General features: G+C 36.3%; 1 protein-coding gene across 1 annotated transcript in view; it reads right to left on the bottom strand.

Annotated features, from left to right (window-relative positions):
* Nucleotides 1-17,240, bottom strand: part of LOC106117571 (uncharacterized) — a 21,766-nt gene extending 4,526 nt beyond the window's left edge. The window contains exons 1-7 of the mRNA XM_013311933.1: nt 14,394-17,240; nt 10,444-10,621; nt 9,901-9,967; nt 1,064-9,806; nt 683-774; nt 401-586; nt 4-183 (exon numbers count right to left, since the gene is read on the bottom strand). Coding sequence (XP_013167387.1) covers nt 4-183; nt 401-586; nt 683-774; nt 1,064-9,806; nt 9,901-9,967; nt 10,444-10,613 — 9,438 coding nt within the window. The 5' untranslated portion in view covers nt 10,614-10,621; nt 14,394-17,240. The remainder of the gene's footprint in view (nt 1-3; nt 184-400; nt 587-682; nt 775-1,063; nt 9,807-9,900; nt 9,968-10,443; nt 10,622-14,393) is intronic.
* Nucleotides 17,241-18,517: the final 1,277 nt, after the last annotated feature.

The raw sequence follows: 18,517 nt of genomic DNA, 5'->3' as shown, positions 1-18,517 counted from the left end.
GGCGGACGACTCCTGGGCCTCGATCATCTCCGTTGTTTGACCGATCAACTTTTCCAAATCAATGGATCGCTCCGCTTCTCTGGCGGGATCCTTCTTGGCGGTACTCGGGATAACATCGATTGTTGCAATTTTTGAAATGTTGAGTTGAGCCAATGGCAGGACGCGGAAGCCGGCGTTCCCTTCCTACAATTAAATATATTTTTAAATTATTTTTTTACAGAGAACTTAGATTTTTGATTGAAAATGAGATGTTTCAATAGATCGCTTCCAAGAAAGTTATATACGGTTGTAATACCACTTACTTCTATAATAAATTAATGTTTTTGTAAAGGCGTATTTTCCGTAAGAATATTAGAAGAAAGGAAGGCGAGGAGGTTTAGAGAATGTTCATAATGGGCACCTTGTTGGTGATGACGCGCAGGTAGGCCTGGGGCGGGCGCGCGGGGTGGGCGCGCGCGGCGTGCGCCAGCAGGCCGGCCTCGTCGTCGGCGCCGTGCACGCACCACGTGCACTGGTAGAACTTGTAGCCGTGCACCTTCATGTGCTGGATCAATTCCGCGGGCTTGCTCACGCCCAACGAACAAACCTGCAACCGTACACAAACACCAATGAAAGCAACAACAGTATAATATATAATATTAAATAATATGAGGTAAAAGTAAAGCGATCTGGAGATACGTACGGAGCACAGGAAGCTGGGGTCGAGGGCGTGCCGGAGCTGTAGGTGCTCGCAAAACTTGCCCGACGTGTACGTCCGGAACCTGCAGCCGCTCGCTGCCACACAACACATCTAGTTACCACTTGCTACACCCCCCCCCCCTCTCTTCAACCCCTAATAAAAACATTGCTAATATCTACTCGCCTTGCCAACCTCTAGTATGGACTCAAACGGTGTGCCGTTGCCGGTACTAATATCATACGCTTGCACTGTTTTAAATTTATATCTTTTCCTTCTCAAAACACAAGTTAAATTTAAGAAGATTAAAAGTCTTATTTTTCAGCAAAATAGAAATTACGCGATCCTCCGCTAAAAAGTCGACTAGAGTCGTGTTATAGTACTTACGTTGAAGGCACACGTAGTAGGGCACTGCGATCTCCCGGGGCAGGATGTCTGCGGCGGAGGGATGGTCGGTGAGGGCGCGCGGCGCGGCCGTGGAGCGCAGCACGGCGGCTTGAGCGCCGAGGGCGGGGTGCAGGCGCAACGCGTGCGCGCGCACCAGCTGCGCGGCCGCGGCGCGGTAGAAGCAGTGGCCGCACGCGAAGCGGCAACCGCCGTGCGCCTTGAACACGTGCGTCACCAGGTCGACCGCGCTGTGCGACGAGTCGAAGTCGCAGTAGATACAATCGAGCGCGCGTTGGCCGCCCGAGCGCTCGTGCGTCATCGCGTGCCGCAGCGCGTCCCCGGGCTCGTCCGTGGAGTAGCTGCAGAAACAGCCGGCGCACTTGAATATGTGTACTAACTTTTCGCGGTCCATCATCACCTCCAAAACTACTTTATTTTTCTTATCCATCACTTCCGTCTGGGTTTCTTCGTATCTGAATACGTTTTGTTGAGTTTTTAATTGAAATAAGTCGGCGAGTGCGGAATGCGGCGCGCCGGAGGCCGCGGAACCCAGGCTGACCACGCTCTCTATGACGGGAAGCGTCGTCGCCTCCGCCGGGCTGATCAGTTCCGACAGTGGCCTGACGTTCAGATGATTTTTGTTCGGAATTTGTTCATTCGAATTGACGGTTTGGGGAACAATATCCGTGTCGATGGTAATCGACGGGTTTTCTTCATTCTCCATTATCGGAAAATTATCAATATGTTTATCGAGAAAATGCTGTAAGCAGTCTTTGAAAAAATGTTTCCCTTGGGGTGTTACTATCAGTTTACACAAAAAACAAAATCCATCCCAGACTTCGCTGTGTTTCAGTTGCACGTGTTTTTTAAATGATATTAGCAGCGCGGTGCGATAATGGTTCTCAGTTCCGTTGATGCAGCACACGTACTCCTTTGTACCGACAAGCGTGTAATTCACTTTGAAGTGCGGGTAATCGAGAACGTCATTACTCGCAGCCGAGGAGGCGTCGCCATCGTCTGCTAGCGCTTCTTGTTGGAGTGCGTCGGCCTCGTCCATTAATTGTCCCTGTTCGTTTGGGTCCGCTTCGCCCGCTGGTTGATCCTGTTCCAGTGTGTCGGAATCAGCAGCCAGAGGCTCTTGGCCTTGCATAACGGAGGCTACGTCGAGTGACTCACAATGTTGCATCGCTTGCTCCATATCACTCTCTTGTTCCGGTTCAACTTTAATATTTGCTACTTTACTCAATTCACTTATCTCCTTGGTGACGACATCTTCATTTTCGAAATATATTTGCGATTTCATTTGCTTACGTTTGTGGTTCTGTGTCGTGTCGAGATTTGTATCCGACTGAATATCAAATTTATCTATGTAGATTTCAGACTGTGTACCTGCCATTCCTAAGTATTCTTTTGGTTCATCGCTCACTTCAGCCATGTTTTGGGCCCCACGGCTGCTTCTTAGGGTCCTGGGCTTCGGCTCAGTAGTAGTCTTTGTCAACAACGACAACGTCTTTTTCGACATGACGCCCAAATTTATTGTGTAAACTTCAGTTTCTTCATCATTATGTCGATTTATTACATGAGTTTTTAAGTTTTCGAGGGAAATTTGTGTAAAATTACATTTTCCACAAATGTATCCTATTAGTTGACCTTTTGGCTCCTTCGGAGGCAGGGGAATATCTAAATTAAAAGGACATTGCTTATCATTTCTACATTGTGAACAAACTTGCTTATATTCGCCGGTATGCGTACTTACGACATGCCAGAAGAAAGATTCCAATACTGTTTTTCTTTTACTGAACTCTTCAAAGCAAAATCTACATACATGCTTATCAAAAGGGGACTTATTTAACATTTGGAAATTAAATTCCTCAGATTGCTCTATAGCTTCTTTAGCAACATCTGGGCTCATCCGGGACAATGGAATCTCTGAATGAGGATGTCGTTTCTTGTGATGGTAGACGATGTCGCTACCGGTGTACGAACATAGCCGACATGAATAGTCTGTTACGTTCTTGGAGAAACAATATGTTTTGTCAGTAAAGCAGGTGTCATCAACATTTAGACAACTTTCTGTCACATATTCAGAGGTGTTTCTTACCTCTGGTTGGTTTACTTCCATCTTTTTTTTCTTATTTTTAGATTTTATAACACCTGATTGCCATCCGCGCCGCCTTCTTTTAACTTTTTTCTTTATATCTACTATTTGTTCATTACTTCCAAAGCTCTGAGATGATGCAAGAGAGCCACTTTCAGACTCGGAACCACTTCCAACTTGCTTCTCACTGTTATTTGCATCGTTTAATTCCGCAATTGAGTCAGACTCAAACATATAAGGGTCCAGATCTGTTTGTTCTAATACTTTGGTTTTAGATTTAGGTCCAGCTTTGTATTTTACGGGAAGTTTTGATTCCGTTGTTATCTCTTCATTTTTATCTATATTCATAGGAATTTGCTTAAGTGGGCCCTTTGCTTTTAAAGATTGTTTCTTCTTACACGCTTTGCCCTTTGAAGTTGTTTCTTCCAAAGATTGTTTATTGTTCTGAAGTATCACAACAGGGCTGTTATCAACCATCTGTTCGCTCTTTTCTGTCGAAGGCTTATCTTCAACTAGCTTGGCTAAGCGGCACATTCTTATACCAGAAGTATTTAAAACGTCTTCGTTTAAGAACATCTCCTTGATATCATTTTGAAGTTGCATTAGTTCTCTTGAAGGCTTTTTTATATTGGGAGGTTTATCAATTTTCAAAGTAGCTGCAGACCTTGTAGAAGGTTTCTGGGCATTTACTTTACTATTCTTCATTTTACGTTTCATTTTTTTGGTAGGTTTCGTAATCTCCATCTCGGCGCTCTTGTCATTTTTAGATGATTCACTTTCAACTATCATAGCTTTAATCTCGTCGTTATTGTTTTCAATTCTTTCTTGCAAACCTTCAGACTTTTCTTCACTTTCAAGATTTTCCTTTACATTTTCATCAAGGTCCTTGTTCTCATTATCACTAGTAATGCTTGGTCTAGGAGCTTGAGTGGTCTCAGTAGTAGAATCAATTTCTACACTTCCGTGTAAGACAGAATCTGTGCTTATTTCTAATGTTTTACCATTGATGTCTTCCTCACAATGCTTATCGCATTTAGTATCATTACTAGTCGCTGTAGCTTCAACGATGGCAGTTTCGTTATTTTTGTCTGTCGTAGTAGCGAGGGACTTGGTAGAATTAGATAAATCTTCGTCATCAGAAACGATTTCACTTAACATTTCTAATTTTTTCTTCAACTTTTCATTACCATTAGAGTGATCTTTTATCATCGAAAGTAATTCTTGTATTTTTGATTTATCTTTTAAAATAGATAATAAGCTCCCTATTGAATCTGGCTGATTGTTTGAGTCAGAATGGGATGAATTTAATTGACTAGTATCCTTAACTTCTGTAGAAGTTATATCTGAACTCATTTCACAAGGTATTTCGCCAGTACTATCAGGTAACTTTTCCTGATACGCAGTTTCATTAACATTTTCGTTAACGTTAATTGTGCTATCGGGTGTAGAACACATATCATCATCGTCATAACATTTAGAAAGCTTTTTTTGTGGTAATGTACATTTTATTTCAGCTTCTGTTGTTGAAACTTCACCGGTATTACTATCTACTTCTTCTTGTTTATTCTTAGTTTCAATAATAGGTATACTATCTTCATTTATTACTATACTAGGTTCGTTTACTTCAGTCATTTTTTCGTTTTCATAATCTGTGTTTTCACCAGCCTTTTTTTCAGAGCAAGTGATATTTTCTAGCATATTTTCGAGGATTATTTCCTTGGTGAACTGTCGTTTATTGCCATCATTTTTAGACGTTTCTAAATCATCATCAAGATCAGCTATAAGTTCGTTTATGTTTTCAATAACAGGATCAGTAGCTAAGCTGTCAGGGAACATTTCAAGGTCCATTCCAAAACAATTATCAGAGTCGGGCATATATTCTGACAATTCCTCAGCGGAAATCAGATTTTCGGAAAGTTTTGTACCTTCGGGTTCATCGATTTTCCCGTCGGACGCAGAATCCGTAGAATTTCTCGAATTTTCCGTAGTTTTTATACTATCCCGATCGCTACATGTTATTTTGTCTTTTAACGTGGCCCTTTCGTTTTCGATCGATGTTTGGAAAATACATTCTTCTTTGGATGTTTGGGAATCGATTATGAGAGCAGGGTCATCATCAGAATCGGAATCGAATTGTAATGGTTTTTTTATCCTACTACGTTTTTTTCTTGGAACTGGTTTTTTGTCTGAATGAAGTTCATTTATTTTATCATTACCACTACTCTTTGTAGCAGATCTTGTGACTCGCTTTTCGACATAGCTAGTAACATTTTCAACTACACTTTCATTTTTATCGTTATCATAAATATCATCGTTCTTCTTTGATTGTGCCAATTCTTTTTCATACTGTAAAGACATCGGATCCCCATCACATCTATCTTTGTCTTTTGCAAGTTTTTTCGAATTTGTTCGATCCTGTTCATTATGTTTCTTTATTCCACATCTATCAGTTTTGTCAATCTCAACTTTAACATCATCAACTGTATCTTTAGAACATGTTTCCTCTTGAGCCCTTTTAATCTTCGGAATTTTATAATTTTTTACACCATAACCAGACCCCAATATTGTTCCCTTGACAATATTGTCATTAGAATAAACTATACCTTGTTTTTTGCTGTCGTCAATAGATTTTCCTTCGTGAAGTTTGTTTTGAGTGTCTTTATTTAGTCCGCGCTGAAGCCTTGGGTCTCTATTATCTCCACGAGAGATAGACACTTTTGTTGATTGATCTTCCTTTACATAAGTTTCTAAGTTTTGACGGTCACGTCTTGATAACCGAGGATCGCGATCATTTAACTTTTTTCTTATGTCAGCGACGAAACCTTGATTAAAAGAGTGGCTACTTTTATTGTTTTTAATATCTGCATGTTTATATGACTGCAATTCTACTTTGATATCCTCAAACTTCTTTTTTGAATGACATTCTCCATGTTCTCTTCCGACACTGCGTGCACGTCTAAAATTCGTCTTCAAGTCTGGTGAATATGTTTTCTTTTCATTGTTCAATGATTTCCTTTCAGCACTTGGCTCTCGACCTAAATGCCTTCCAACACTTGATGCCCGTCTTCTTCTGGCATCAAAATCAGTATAAATTTTGTCTATATTTTTAAATTCAGAAACAGTTTCTTGAAAAGTACTGTTAACACTTGTGTCAATAGTAAATGAACGGCCTGCGTTTGATTGAACCGATAAGGTGTTACTAGTTGTGTAAACTTTTTCTTTGTCACTTTTTGTGTATTTATCATCTGATAAGTTACGACCGACACTATGTTCCCTTCTGTTATTACGCCGTGTACAGCTATCATTGTAAAATCTACCACTATCTGTTTCGTAACGATTATCTCTGGCGCCGTAGCCAGTATTACGATCATTTGAATAACGTTGATCATATTTATAGTTTTTATAAGTTGATCGACCTACACTAGCTTCACGTCGACTAACGTGTCTGTCGTAGTTTCGATAAGAATCTGTATAATTTCGTTTTGATTCTTCATATTTATAATTACGCGTATTAAAATTGCCACCATCCATATCATCATTACAATATGGCAGATTATCGCACTCTGAATATCTATTATTTCTAATATTCTGAAATTTATTATATCTGGCACCTGTATTTTGTAATATTTTCTGATTTTGTGAGAAATCGCCTCTACCGAGTGGGTGAGTTGGTGCTATAAGTTCTTTTCTCCCAAAAGGACGACTTGGCGCTGGTGAACAATCTGTTCTTCCAAAAGAGTGACTTGGAATAGGTAGACAATCTGATCTTCCAAAGGGATGATTTGGAGTAGGCGGACAATCTGATCGTCCAAAAGGATGATTTGGTGTAGACGGACAATCCGTTCTTCCAAAAGCATGACTTGGTGTAGACGGACAATCCGTTCTTCCAAAAGGATGATTTGGTGTAGACGGACAATCTGTTCTTCCAAAAGGATGACTTGGTGTAGATGGACAATCAGTTCTTCCAAAAGGATGACTTGGTGTAGACGGACAATCTGTTCTTCCAAAAGGATGACTTGGTGTAGACGGACAATCTGTTCTTCCAAAAGGATGACTTGGAGTAGATGGACCATCAGCTCTCGGAAAAAGGTAGCTTGGAGTAGGCGAACAATCTGATCTTCCAAAAGGATGAGCGGGCGTCATTGGTCCTTCTGTCCTGCCAAATGCATGGATTGGAGTCATTGGAATGTCTAGCCGTCCAAATGAATGGTTTGGAGTTGGTGGACATTCTGAAGGAACAAATGACTTTTCCACGTAAAACGAACTTTGAATATCACTGTTGTGACTTGAATTACTATATGAATCATCGCGAAGTCGCGAAAAACTGCCAGCATTTTGTCCATCAATAACTGAGATATTATTCGGTTCAAAAACAGGAAATATGGGAGCATATACATGATCTTTTTTTGAGTTGTCGCTTTCGAAAGATTGCCTTGAAGGAGTCATTTCATAGCCCAGAGTGGTTGAAGTCATACTATTTACCATGTTTGGAATAACATTCGTTTGGGTTACACCGCTCATTCTAGTGATTGTGGTTTTTGGCATACGGGTGGGTGTCATATTAGGTGAAAAGTTAGTCTGAGTTCTAGAAAAATTATCTGTTGTACTTATATTAGCACTCTCAACATATAGGTTACCAAAATCTCTTCTTACTCGAGGATCTGCCAATGGTGATGCTTTTTCTAACGTACTTTGTTCCGTTTCTTTTTTTGATCCTTCTAAAGGCTTTTCGATGAGAATATTGTTTGTCATTAACTTTGCCTGGGGCTTTAGCGGCATCGTTCGCATATCCACGTCGCTTATTGAAGGCGCAACCTCTGCTTTTACTGGCTCCGCAGGAATTATAATTGGTGGTTTAATTCCTGTGTCAGCAAAATCTTCATGATCGGGTGACTTAGGAGCTAAACCACTGTATATATCTTCAGTAGATGGGCTACGTTTTGCTTTCTCTTCCTCGTCAGAAGTTTCTGCAAGTAACATATTTGTAGATAAATTAAATCTTTCGTATTCCTTCTCCGTTAACTTTAAACTTTGTTTCTTTAAAAGTTCATCCTTTGTCGTATTATTATAACTTTCAGTTGTAAATTGTGTGGATTGTGGTGAAGAGGTTGATTTCTCTTTATATTTCTCAATAGAAATTCTTTTCTTTGGTAAAACTTTTTTCATATTAGCCACTTTCGTAACTTTAGGTTGATGTAATGGCGGGGTATTGGTCTCGGAATCAGATAAAGAAATTTTTTCACTTAATATTTCTTTCTTTAAAGCCTGCAAGATATCAATTTCTTGAACTTCTTTATTCGCATTGGCTTCTAAATGTAGTAATGGTATTTCTATGGAATCTTTAGGTGTAGTTTCTTTGGTTGTCTCATTTAAGACGATTGTAGATGATTTGTTCGGTATTGGTTGTTTGATTTTAGAAGAATTGTCTTTTGAACAATTTAAGCTAGCCTTGGTGCAATTTGCTTTGGAATTTGTAGTTAAAGCCTCGGATAATTTATCTGATATGTATTTAGTATTTTTAAAATTTTCATTTGAATCATTGCTGTCGTTAGTTTTATCTGAAGCTTTATCTCCCTTTTTGTTAGATACACCATCTTTTTCATTTTTCTCAGGTATCCTAGATATATTATCAGACTTGTGTTTATGCTGTATATTTTTTTCCTTTTTTTCAATATCAGCTTCGACTATTTTCACGTTTGTGTCATTGATTTGGTAGGATTCAAAATCAGATAAATCTATTATCGTATCTTTTTTAGACAAATCATTTGTAGTATTTGTTTCATCTTGACTATCCTTCTCCGAATTGATTACAAGACATATTTGAATTTTTCGAGGCAGATCATCTTTTTCTTCTACTTTTGTCAGTTTACTTATTTCATCTTGTTCTTTATCCACAACCACCAAGCTGCCATATATGCTTTCAATAATTTCACTCTCGCTGTCTGATAATTCGCCTTCTTCGAATACCTTCTTCTTTTTCTTTGACCCCGACTTCTTTTTGCGCTTATAAGATTCGAGTATTAAATCAGAGATATCTTCTTTGGCACCGGTTTGTTTTAATTCAGAGAGAATCTGACTTCTCAATCCTCTCAATGTATCAATGTCAACATCGTTGTCGCTGCAGTTTATTATACGAGATAGTATATCTTTTGTATTTAAAGAATTTAGACTTTCTTCGGGAACTTTAAGTGTTATGTTTAAGTCTTTTAGCTGAGATGTTTCCTCAGATTGACTCGAAGACATTTGGTCTCTTTTATTTTGAAATAAAGTAGTCTTTCTTGGTGACTTTTTAGGACTCCGAATGGGAGATCTTATTCTTGATGTGTCTATAGGATTAGGTTTAGTTTCTGGATCAGGAGAGATCAGAACCCGAGTATAATTTCTTTTGTGCAATAGTAAAGAAGTATTCTGACTATCTACTGATAGTGGAGAGCGCGTCGGAGAAAGTACATTGTTTTGTCTTATTTGAAACAAAGCTGGTTCTTTACTACCGGGCGTGACCTCTTCACTCCGGGTAGGACCTACTATCTCAGGCAGCGTCTCCGAGTCTTGCAGTCGTGCGGTCACTTTTTTAAGTTTATTTCGCACCAACTCCAACTGAGGATTATGACTCCCTATATCACTGCTCTCCAAAAATGAGTCTCTCTAAAAACAAAAGAAATTTGTATGTAATAAAATTGTTTAAAATTACGATAAAATTAACAATTATATGTATTAACCAATATTAAAAGTTTCTAACCTGTTCAATTTTTGCGTACAAATTTACCAAAACTTGTTCACATTTCATTAAATTCTCCATTTTCATTCTAAAACAAATAAAAATAGCTATTAGTCAATAACGTGCAATCTCTTTACTTTATGGAGACACATAGGAAATGCTATATATGTTGGTATATAGCATTTCCTATACACATGTGCCTTTTTGCACATCCTTAGCGCGCAAACGTCCTGTCCAGACGTTGGTGTTCGCTTTCACTCTGCAAGCCTCGGCCCATTTGTATAACGCTGTACTTAAATGTTGCTGCTGTTCAAAGTAACGTTGTACTTACATGTTGATACAAATGTTATTATAAATAAACTAAACAAAAACTTCTATAATATTTTATATTACAACATTATTATGTTTGTTATAAGGTATTTCCAAAACCGCCGAACCGATCACGAAGAAAATTTGGCATGTATAAAAAACATAGTCTGGAAGAACTCATAGGCTACTAATTATTTTTTAATTTCGCGCGGACAGAGTCCCGGGCGATGGCTAGTTAGCAAAAAAGTGATGAACCTTTTTCTTTTGTCCAACAAAAGATCCCGGAGGGAGCGTATCTTGGCGAGCTGCGCCAGGCGCGGATTGCTGCTGCCGGACCCCGCGCTCTCCAACCTATTGATCATGTTCTCCAGGAACGGAATGTATTTCTTCATCTCCTCGAACTTGCGATCGTAATCCGACTCCATTTTTTATTCTGGAAATAGACCAAAGAATAAGATGGGAGTGGTTGAACATACAATTATTATAAATAAAACATTGAAGTAAGTGCGTCTGATTAAATTAAAAATGTTCGTGTGAACTTTGTAATTGTTTTATGAAGACTTATTTTATTAAGACAAATAAATAAAACACTCGTACGCAGATACCGGTGTAAATACGTATCTATTTCATGTGAAACCTGGCGACTATAGTGTGTCTATTTAAATTAGATTAGTTTGACAACTGACGCATGTTTAGTATCGAATTATTTTGTATGAGGAATAATGTTGTACTCAATGGAAGGTTGTCATAGTGTCGGACCGTACGCGCATTGTGATCAACTATGAACTATCGAGAATCGATTTTGTAATAATATGAGTCTAACAAATAAATTCTCTAACTTAGGTATTTAATTACTTTTTTTATTTATTACAGATATTTGGCTTTGTCTCGCACAATTAAGTTAAAAAAAAGTTAAGCGTTTCTTTTTCTTTCTCAACATCTCAATAGCGCAGTCCCCCCGTCACTTCGCTATTTTTCCATACGACAAATTTATTAAAAAAAAAGGAAGAACGAAATGAATTGATTATAACGTTTAGTAAAAAATAATATAGTACTTCCATATTATAACTTTCAAAATGACTACTAATTCAATAACAGATATATAAGAAAGTTGTATAAATATAGGTGACATTCAGCTATAGCAGTATGTTCATCACATTTTAAAATGACAAGCAATCGCTCCCGGCTTCGCACGTGCGGATGCTTATTTTTTAAACATTTTATAACAATATTGAATATATGCAGCTGTCGTTGAATATATCATTAGTTACATTGAAAATGCAAAACTTGTATTTTAACAATTATGTGTGTTGTACAATGCATGAATGGGGCGAGTATTAATATATCTGAACATATTAAAATCTGTTCAAAGGTTTGAAGCAAACTTTTTAACAAGTAATTATACAACGTATATTCTAAGAGTTACAAAAGCCACACATTTTTGTTTTAAACCGAAAACTTATCAAACGTATTAAATAAAATAAAGATTGGGAAATAAAACAAATACTTATAAATATACAAATCATAATTATAATTTAGGAAACTTATACATAATACACTTGTTTACAAATGCTTCATGTTAGCAAAATTGCATACGGAGCGAAAAACATGTGCCTGGAACATCGGAATCGAACAATCAAATTCAAAGATGCTTTATATTACATTTAGGATGACCTTAGGCCTCGGATCATTTACCACTATATATAACATAAAATTCTTAAAACAGTCGAAGTTAAAAAGCTGAAATGGATATGTGCGGGTCACACAATTAGGGGAAAGGAAAAATGGTATAAATCAGTAACGCACTGGTTGGTATACTAAACACAACACCACAAAAGAGGCAGAAATTGGACTCGATGGCCCGACGAGATAAAAGCGGAAGCGGGGAGGGCATGATCACGAACAGCGAGTGACAGAAGGATGTGGTCCAAAATGGAGGAGACCATTGTCAAATTGGCACACGGAAAAAAATGTATAATAATTAATAATAAGTTTTGAATTGTGTTCGTATTTTTATTGTCTGAATAAAAGCTTATATTATTTTTATTACTAATTATAAAATAGTATACTAAGTATACTCATACTTATTTTCTTATTCTGCATTGCACTGCACTTTTAATACTGTGATAGTGGCGATCTCCAGTCACTCACAAAGATGGCAGCGAACGTAAAAGCTCGGTTTAGATTTGATCCCATGTTGGTAGACGAAAATTTCCTCGTTCTAAACCTTACCTTTGGTCTTTTTCTTTATCAAACGGGACCAACAAGCAACAGCAACCATATAAACCGCTCTTTTGACTTTGAGCTTGTGAAAGATAAACATCAGTCTACGCATAATACGCGAATATCTCATGTCACATTCACAAAGAACACACAAATTTTAATCGCTTTATATTAAAATTGTCATTTAACCTTTATGTTCATTTTGTATAGTATACCATACATACAACTATATAAAAATATACGATCACTATAAAATTATTTTTAATTTAGTTTTATTAAACACATGACATTTCTAGACGTTTTTTAGCTTTTCCTCAAAAAAGGAATCTTGCCAAAATAAAGGTTAAAGACATTATGCTAAATATCGTTAATCTAAAACCCCGAAGAGCAGAGGCCTGTTGATGGTACGCCGCCATTTTTCTTCATGCAGCAATATTTTATAATTTGTGTATTTGTTTACTATAGATTAAGGACCCGATAAATGCATAACGCTGACGCTAATAAGTAGGATTGATAAACAAATTAATGTTAGAAGGAATTGAAGTACGAGATAGTGGATCACACAGTTCGGGTGTGGTAAGTGGTATGTCCTATCTGTACCTAATTATGTTAAATTACAATGAGTTTTAATACTTATGTATATTCTACAGCGCGCGATATTTCTTAAATACTAAAATCAACGGTAAGTTATTTCAAAGCAATTAAATATTGAATTTATAGGAACAAAACAGTAAGAGAAAAACTTTAGGTAACACACAGGAAAGGGAAACAAGAATTAAAAAATTCTTCTGTCAACAAGTCTAAGTTTTGTTTACATCAATCTGTTTCCAATTACAAAAACAAAGTAGAGTTTACTAAGTCGACACATGGCATTTTGAATAGCTGGATTTTAAGTAAAATTCTGATGAAGTCGAACAATATAACGTGTTTATAATATTTATTACAACTCTTCGTTATATTATTAAAAATCGTAAGTTTTAACGATTTACTTTCACGAATAGTCGTGAAAGTAGACAATGATAACAGGTACAAGTAATGTTCATAAAGATTTTACTACAGAACAACGAGAGCTAATATTAAATAAGAAACATGCGCCCATACCGCCATATTGACAGTTTTTAGGCATGCGTAATGCAAATAATTACAAAACTTAAATTTGATAATACCTAATTATTAGCTGCACAAAATTAATTCTTCACTTCACTTTTTGGTTTATATCTATCACAATACACCACTAAGCAGAATAAAGAAATCAATCGGTCCAGGCTTTGGCCCGGGTGCCACGTGCTGCTTTTGAGTTGCGCCTGCTTTGTCTCGCGCCGTTCCGATGGAAGTGAACGCCTAAATAAAATGGCGTCGCGGCCGTGAGTTGCGGGCGCCCTCCCATTACCTACCGTCCCTTTTAAAATACTCTGGCTAGGTAATAAGCAAATAAAATCCAAGGATCGAAGCAAATTTACCAACATTTTAAGGCACGAGTTTTTAATATGTTAACATTTTTATAAAAAAAGTCATCGAACCGTCCTTTATCATATCGTGTATTACTAGGGTGAAATAGAACTACTATGTTATACAAATTCACATACCTTGGCATTCGAAACATTTTAGTCAAGTCGGCAATAATTCTTGCCCTTCCGCTTGAGTATAGCTAGCAAATTGAAGAAGAGAATGTTAATCTCCTTTTCCACACTGATATCCGATATTAATAAAAAATAAGCGTAGTAAAAGAGAACGAATGATGTAATGAATTATTTCACAGGCCCGTATACTACTGCTACCATTTTTAAGAAAACGATTGCACATATTCTGAATTAATGTAACATTGATTCAAACAAAGATGTTCACTTTATTCACTCGTGACGCCAGACATTTTTGTATTGTAAATCTCAATATGTAATAAAGACGCCATGTTTGCTAATGGCTGACGTAAAAGGAATAATAATCCGATAAAAATCGAACATAACATTTCAAATTGCACTAACCTTTTAGTTTAAATCAATAAAAGAAATGTTTAACAGAAATTCTAGTCACAGTCGACGATTGCGCGATGAATAACTATGTACAATTTTTTTTGTTTGGTTTGTGCAGCGTCCATTATTCCTGTACGATAATTCTCGGCTGTCGTGTCGACTCTCTAGGAGGTACGAAGAACGAGACTGTGCGATGTGTTCAAAATGGATACCGAGCAATCCGGTCAAGCAACGCCCCACCGCCGGCAGCGGAGCGCTTCGAATTCAAATTCATTCGACGAGCAGCCACGTCGGTGGTTGTACGCGTAACGCGAGGACTGTGTTCTCTAAATTTTCGACTTTAATTATTTTGAAAATTTAATCATAGGTATTTATTTTACTTCAATACGCAAAAGTCTTCTGTACGGATTTAAATGTTGTTTTGCTGGAATTTTCTTCTCCGTTATTTCTGGACAGATATAAAAAGTTAAAAGAGGTCGTATTCAATGTATAATATGAAAATGCGCCAAGTTTTCTCTGGATGTTATCGTAATTTTGTTGAAGCGTATGTTATAGATATTTTACATTCAGCGATAGAAAGTGATCTGTGATAGTGATAGAAAAAAAATATGGACATTTATTTCAACGTTGTGTTTGTAAAAGTATTATCTATAGAGTTTGTAAGAAAATTTTAATGAATGTTTCATAATCCAGTTTTACTGATGTCAGTGTCAAAGGAGTGCGATTTTAGAAAACACGGATTTTATAAGAACATTATGTAATAAAATGTTATATCTTCTTAGTGATTTTCTCACATTGCTTTTAAATCCGGGTAATTACGTAAAAGTAATAAAATATTGTTTCGCATATAAATTTAGTGTTTTGACAAATATCAATGTTGGAAACTTGAATTTCGCTAACATATTTTTGTGGAAATATATTAGTTAAAACGCAGTTTGTAAAATAACATTATCAAGCGCGATTTAAACTATATAGAAGTGTAAATGGTTAGCTAAGTACAGAAGCGTCCGTTTGTTCGTTATTTTAGAAGTACAGTAGAGATACATAGTAAGGTGGAAGTTAGGGTTAGGGGATGAGAAAAGGACAAATGTGTTGACTATTTGCTGTTTCGCTTTTTAGAAAAACATTTTGAATTGTTTTGCTATGTTCTAGAGTAGACCTAATAAGTAATTCATACTCCGGTATCTCCCGTTTTATCTCGACAGGCGTTCCTTTAAAAGTCCAGGTCAAGGTGCAATTTCGCGGGACTTGGCATACGGCAGCAGCACTGCCGCTTATAGTTTTTAGACTCTTCGGTTACTTGACGAAGTGTGTAAAGTAGCTATCCTCTAATTTTCCCTAAAGGTTTGTGAATGTAAAAAAACACTTATTGAAAGATGATTATTATATCTTGATCTTGAGATAGTGCATCGGCGCGAAAACATAAATGTTACAGTTTAGAACATAATGAAAAATAATTTAGTTTCTTACTGCATATATTGTTTAACATTCACTTGAAACTTTAATCAGACCCCTTATCAACGTTTTGACTTGGCACGTCGAGAACTAGCGTACTGTTCAGCCCGACGTGCCAAATTAAGCCGGGTAGGACGATGCTATTGTTGACGAACATACAATGAGAGGATAATCGGGTCTCGCAATTGTTTGTTTTTGTTATAATAGATCTTATTTTATATGAAATAGGTCGGGTTTTGCTCTAAAATCAGTTGCCTTTCGTTTTGCGTTTCGATTTTTCCCCTAGTTACGCACTTCCCGAAGGTGGGACAGACTGATAATATAAACAAAGTTTAGATCGCACATCATTATAAAGCTGGAAATGGACATTGGACACAGTGAATTCACAATACGGTGTTAACTCCAAATCAGGCTAATATTTGAAAAGATAAATATTTATTACTGAATTAAAAATCGAAATGTCTATAATGAACTAAGTATATAATACTTTTATGAAAAATATATTAATAAGACGGACATTTGAAAGACAAATCAGTTTTTTTTAATTTAATAGATTGGTTACGACTATACCTATTTTTCCAACAATTTTCGAAATAAAGTAGGTATTTCCACCTAATCACAACTATAGAAAAATGAAGATATCTTTAACTTCCAACTGTTATAGCAAATGGTCAGAATATAATGTGCGCAGCAAATAAATAGAACAAATCAACAAGGTCAAATTAAGTAATACTTGTTTTAACAAGTAGGTAAATAGACGTTCAACACATTTCTTGTTTCATTTTCCTCGTATACATCAGTCATAGACAGTTCAGATTTTGAGCCTTATTCCTATCATTCGATACCATCTTTATCATTTTACAAATTTGACTTGATTTTAAATAATAGAATCCCCGATTGATTTTATAAAAATGTACACAAGTTATTCATAATTAAGTTAATAATTTCTTCGCGTAAAACTTGATAAACTATAGATTGAGATATAGATAGTTGACGAGAAAGACAGATGCTTCTGTCCCTTTCTAAAGCAGTATGGACGAAGCGGACTGGCAACATCGCTCTGCACATTGAGGAGCGGCAACGTGTTGCTAATCGATGTGTACATATTTGTCTTCCTTCAACTTCACTCAACATCATTCTAATATTTTTTGGTCTATATTCACTTGAAGTGACGTCATAAAATTATTGTATACCCACTTTAAGTGTTTACATGTGTTCTGAAATAGTGTTAAGTTTTACCCAAAGATAATACTATACTTATGTATTCAAAAATTCGTCATTGTTCAGTAACACTTGCAAAGTTAACGCAATCATATATATTTTAAAACATTTAAATGTTTCCATTACAATACCGAACATACACAACTTACAACAAACCTACTATTGCTTGCATTGCATAAATAAGAATAAGTGACAGGCGCAAACGGTGCGGAGAGAGAGCACTGCGCTGAATTCGGGCGCGTGGAAGTGCCAAGATATTTGGAAAATATTAATTTTATTGTTGTTCTCTAGTATGGTAAAAAATTAAATATTACGATAAACTACTTTATATTAATTACATTAAGTTTTACACTATACCTTGCAACAGTAAATATTAAGTTATATAAGAAAATAATTTTAAATTAAATGTTGAATGTGTATTGTCCTAGCATTGCAATATGACGTCATGCCTATCGTATTTATGATCAGAGGTACTGAGGATATTCAGCGCCATCTGTTTTTCTTAATAGGCATTTTAGGTTTTAAAATTATAAGGAAATCTTTGATATCGCTACACTACGTTACATATATATTTTTGGATAATGTTGAGGAGAATCCCAGCTATAAACACAACATTCAAAATATGTTTTATTACGATCTCACAAATTACACCACGATCATGAAAATAAACTCACAACAACAATGTCGAAGCCATGGCAACGATTTATTAAATATATTTGTGTTACCATAACAAAAAAATTGTTTCTTAAATTGATTTGCAAAATGCAAAAGTTTTTCGAGGTTCAGGCTAAGCGCCATCTGCGCTCTGCCACCTCAAGCCCGGTGAAGCTGTAAATGCCTGCAAACAGTGACTACTCAGTCACAAAAAAAAGCAAAAGTTTTTCACATTACTGGACGGGTCATATTAACTAAATAGTTTTTTTATGAAATGGTTTAATACCACTACTGCCATCTATGGTCATAAGTTGGTCGTCGTGAGACAACATGAAAATTTACTTTGAAAATTGACATGAAAAATTACTCGCACGGCTACCTTCTTCTTCTTCTTGGTGGTTGTGGTAAATGCAAGTATAACATAGTTTCATTGTTTGCTTTTGGAGGCGTTATTATTATTCTTTTTTACTTCACTCCCTAAAAGATTTTAATTTAAAATGTTTGGTTTTGTACCACTACTGCCATCTATTATCAAAATTAGCGAATGTTTTTTATGAGTCAACAAATTAAAAGTTTCACCAATAGATGGCGTAAAGAGCAAGTTCAATCTTTTAATTTATGTTTTAAAATATAGTTTTTACAAAAATTTTAGTTATAAGTTTCACCAACAGTGTTAACAGTAAATATAAATCTCTTAATTTAATTAGTAAATACAGTTATCAACATGACTACATTTTCTACTAACTTTTAAACTGACATAAAAATAACAAGCATTACATTTTAACTTATTGGCCCATGGTGCTATT

This window comes from Papilio xuthus, unplaced genomic scaffold, assembly GCF_000836235.2.
Source record: "Papilio xuthus unplaced genomic scaffold, Pxut_1.1 DF827679.1, whole genome shotgun sequence".
NCBI lineage: Eukaryota > Metazoa > Arthropoda > Insecta > Lepidoptera > Papilionidae > Papilio > Papilio xuthus.
Note: the sequence above shows the minus strand (reverse complement) of the source record. Positions and strands in the feature narration are given on the sequence as shown.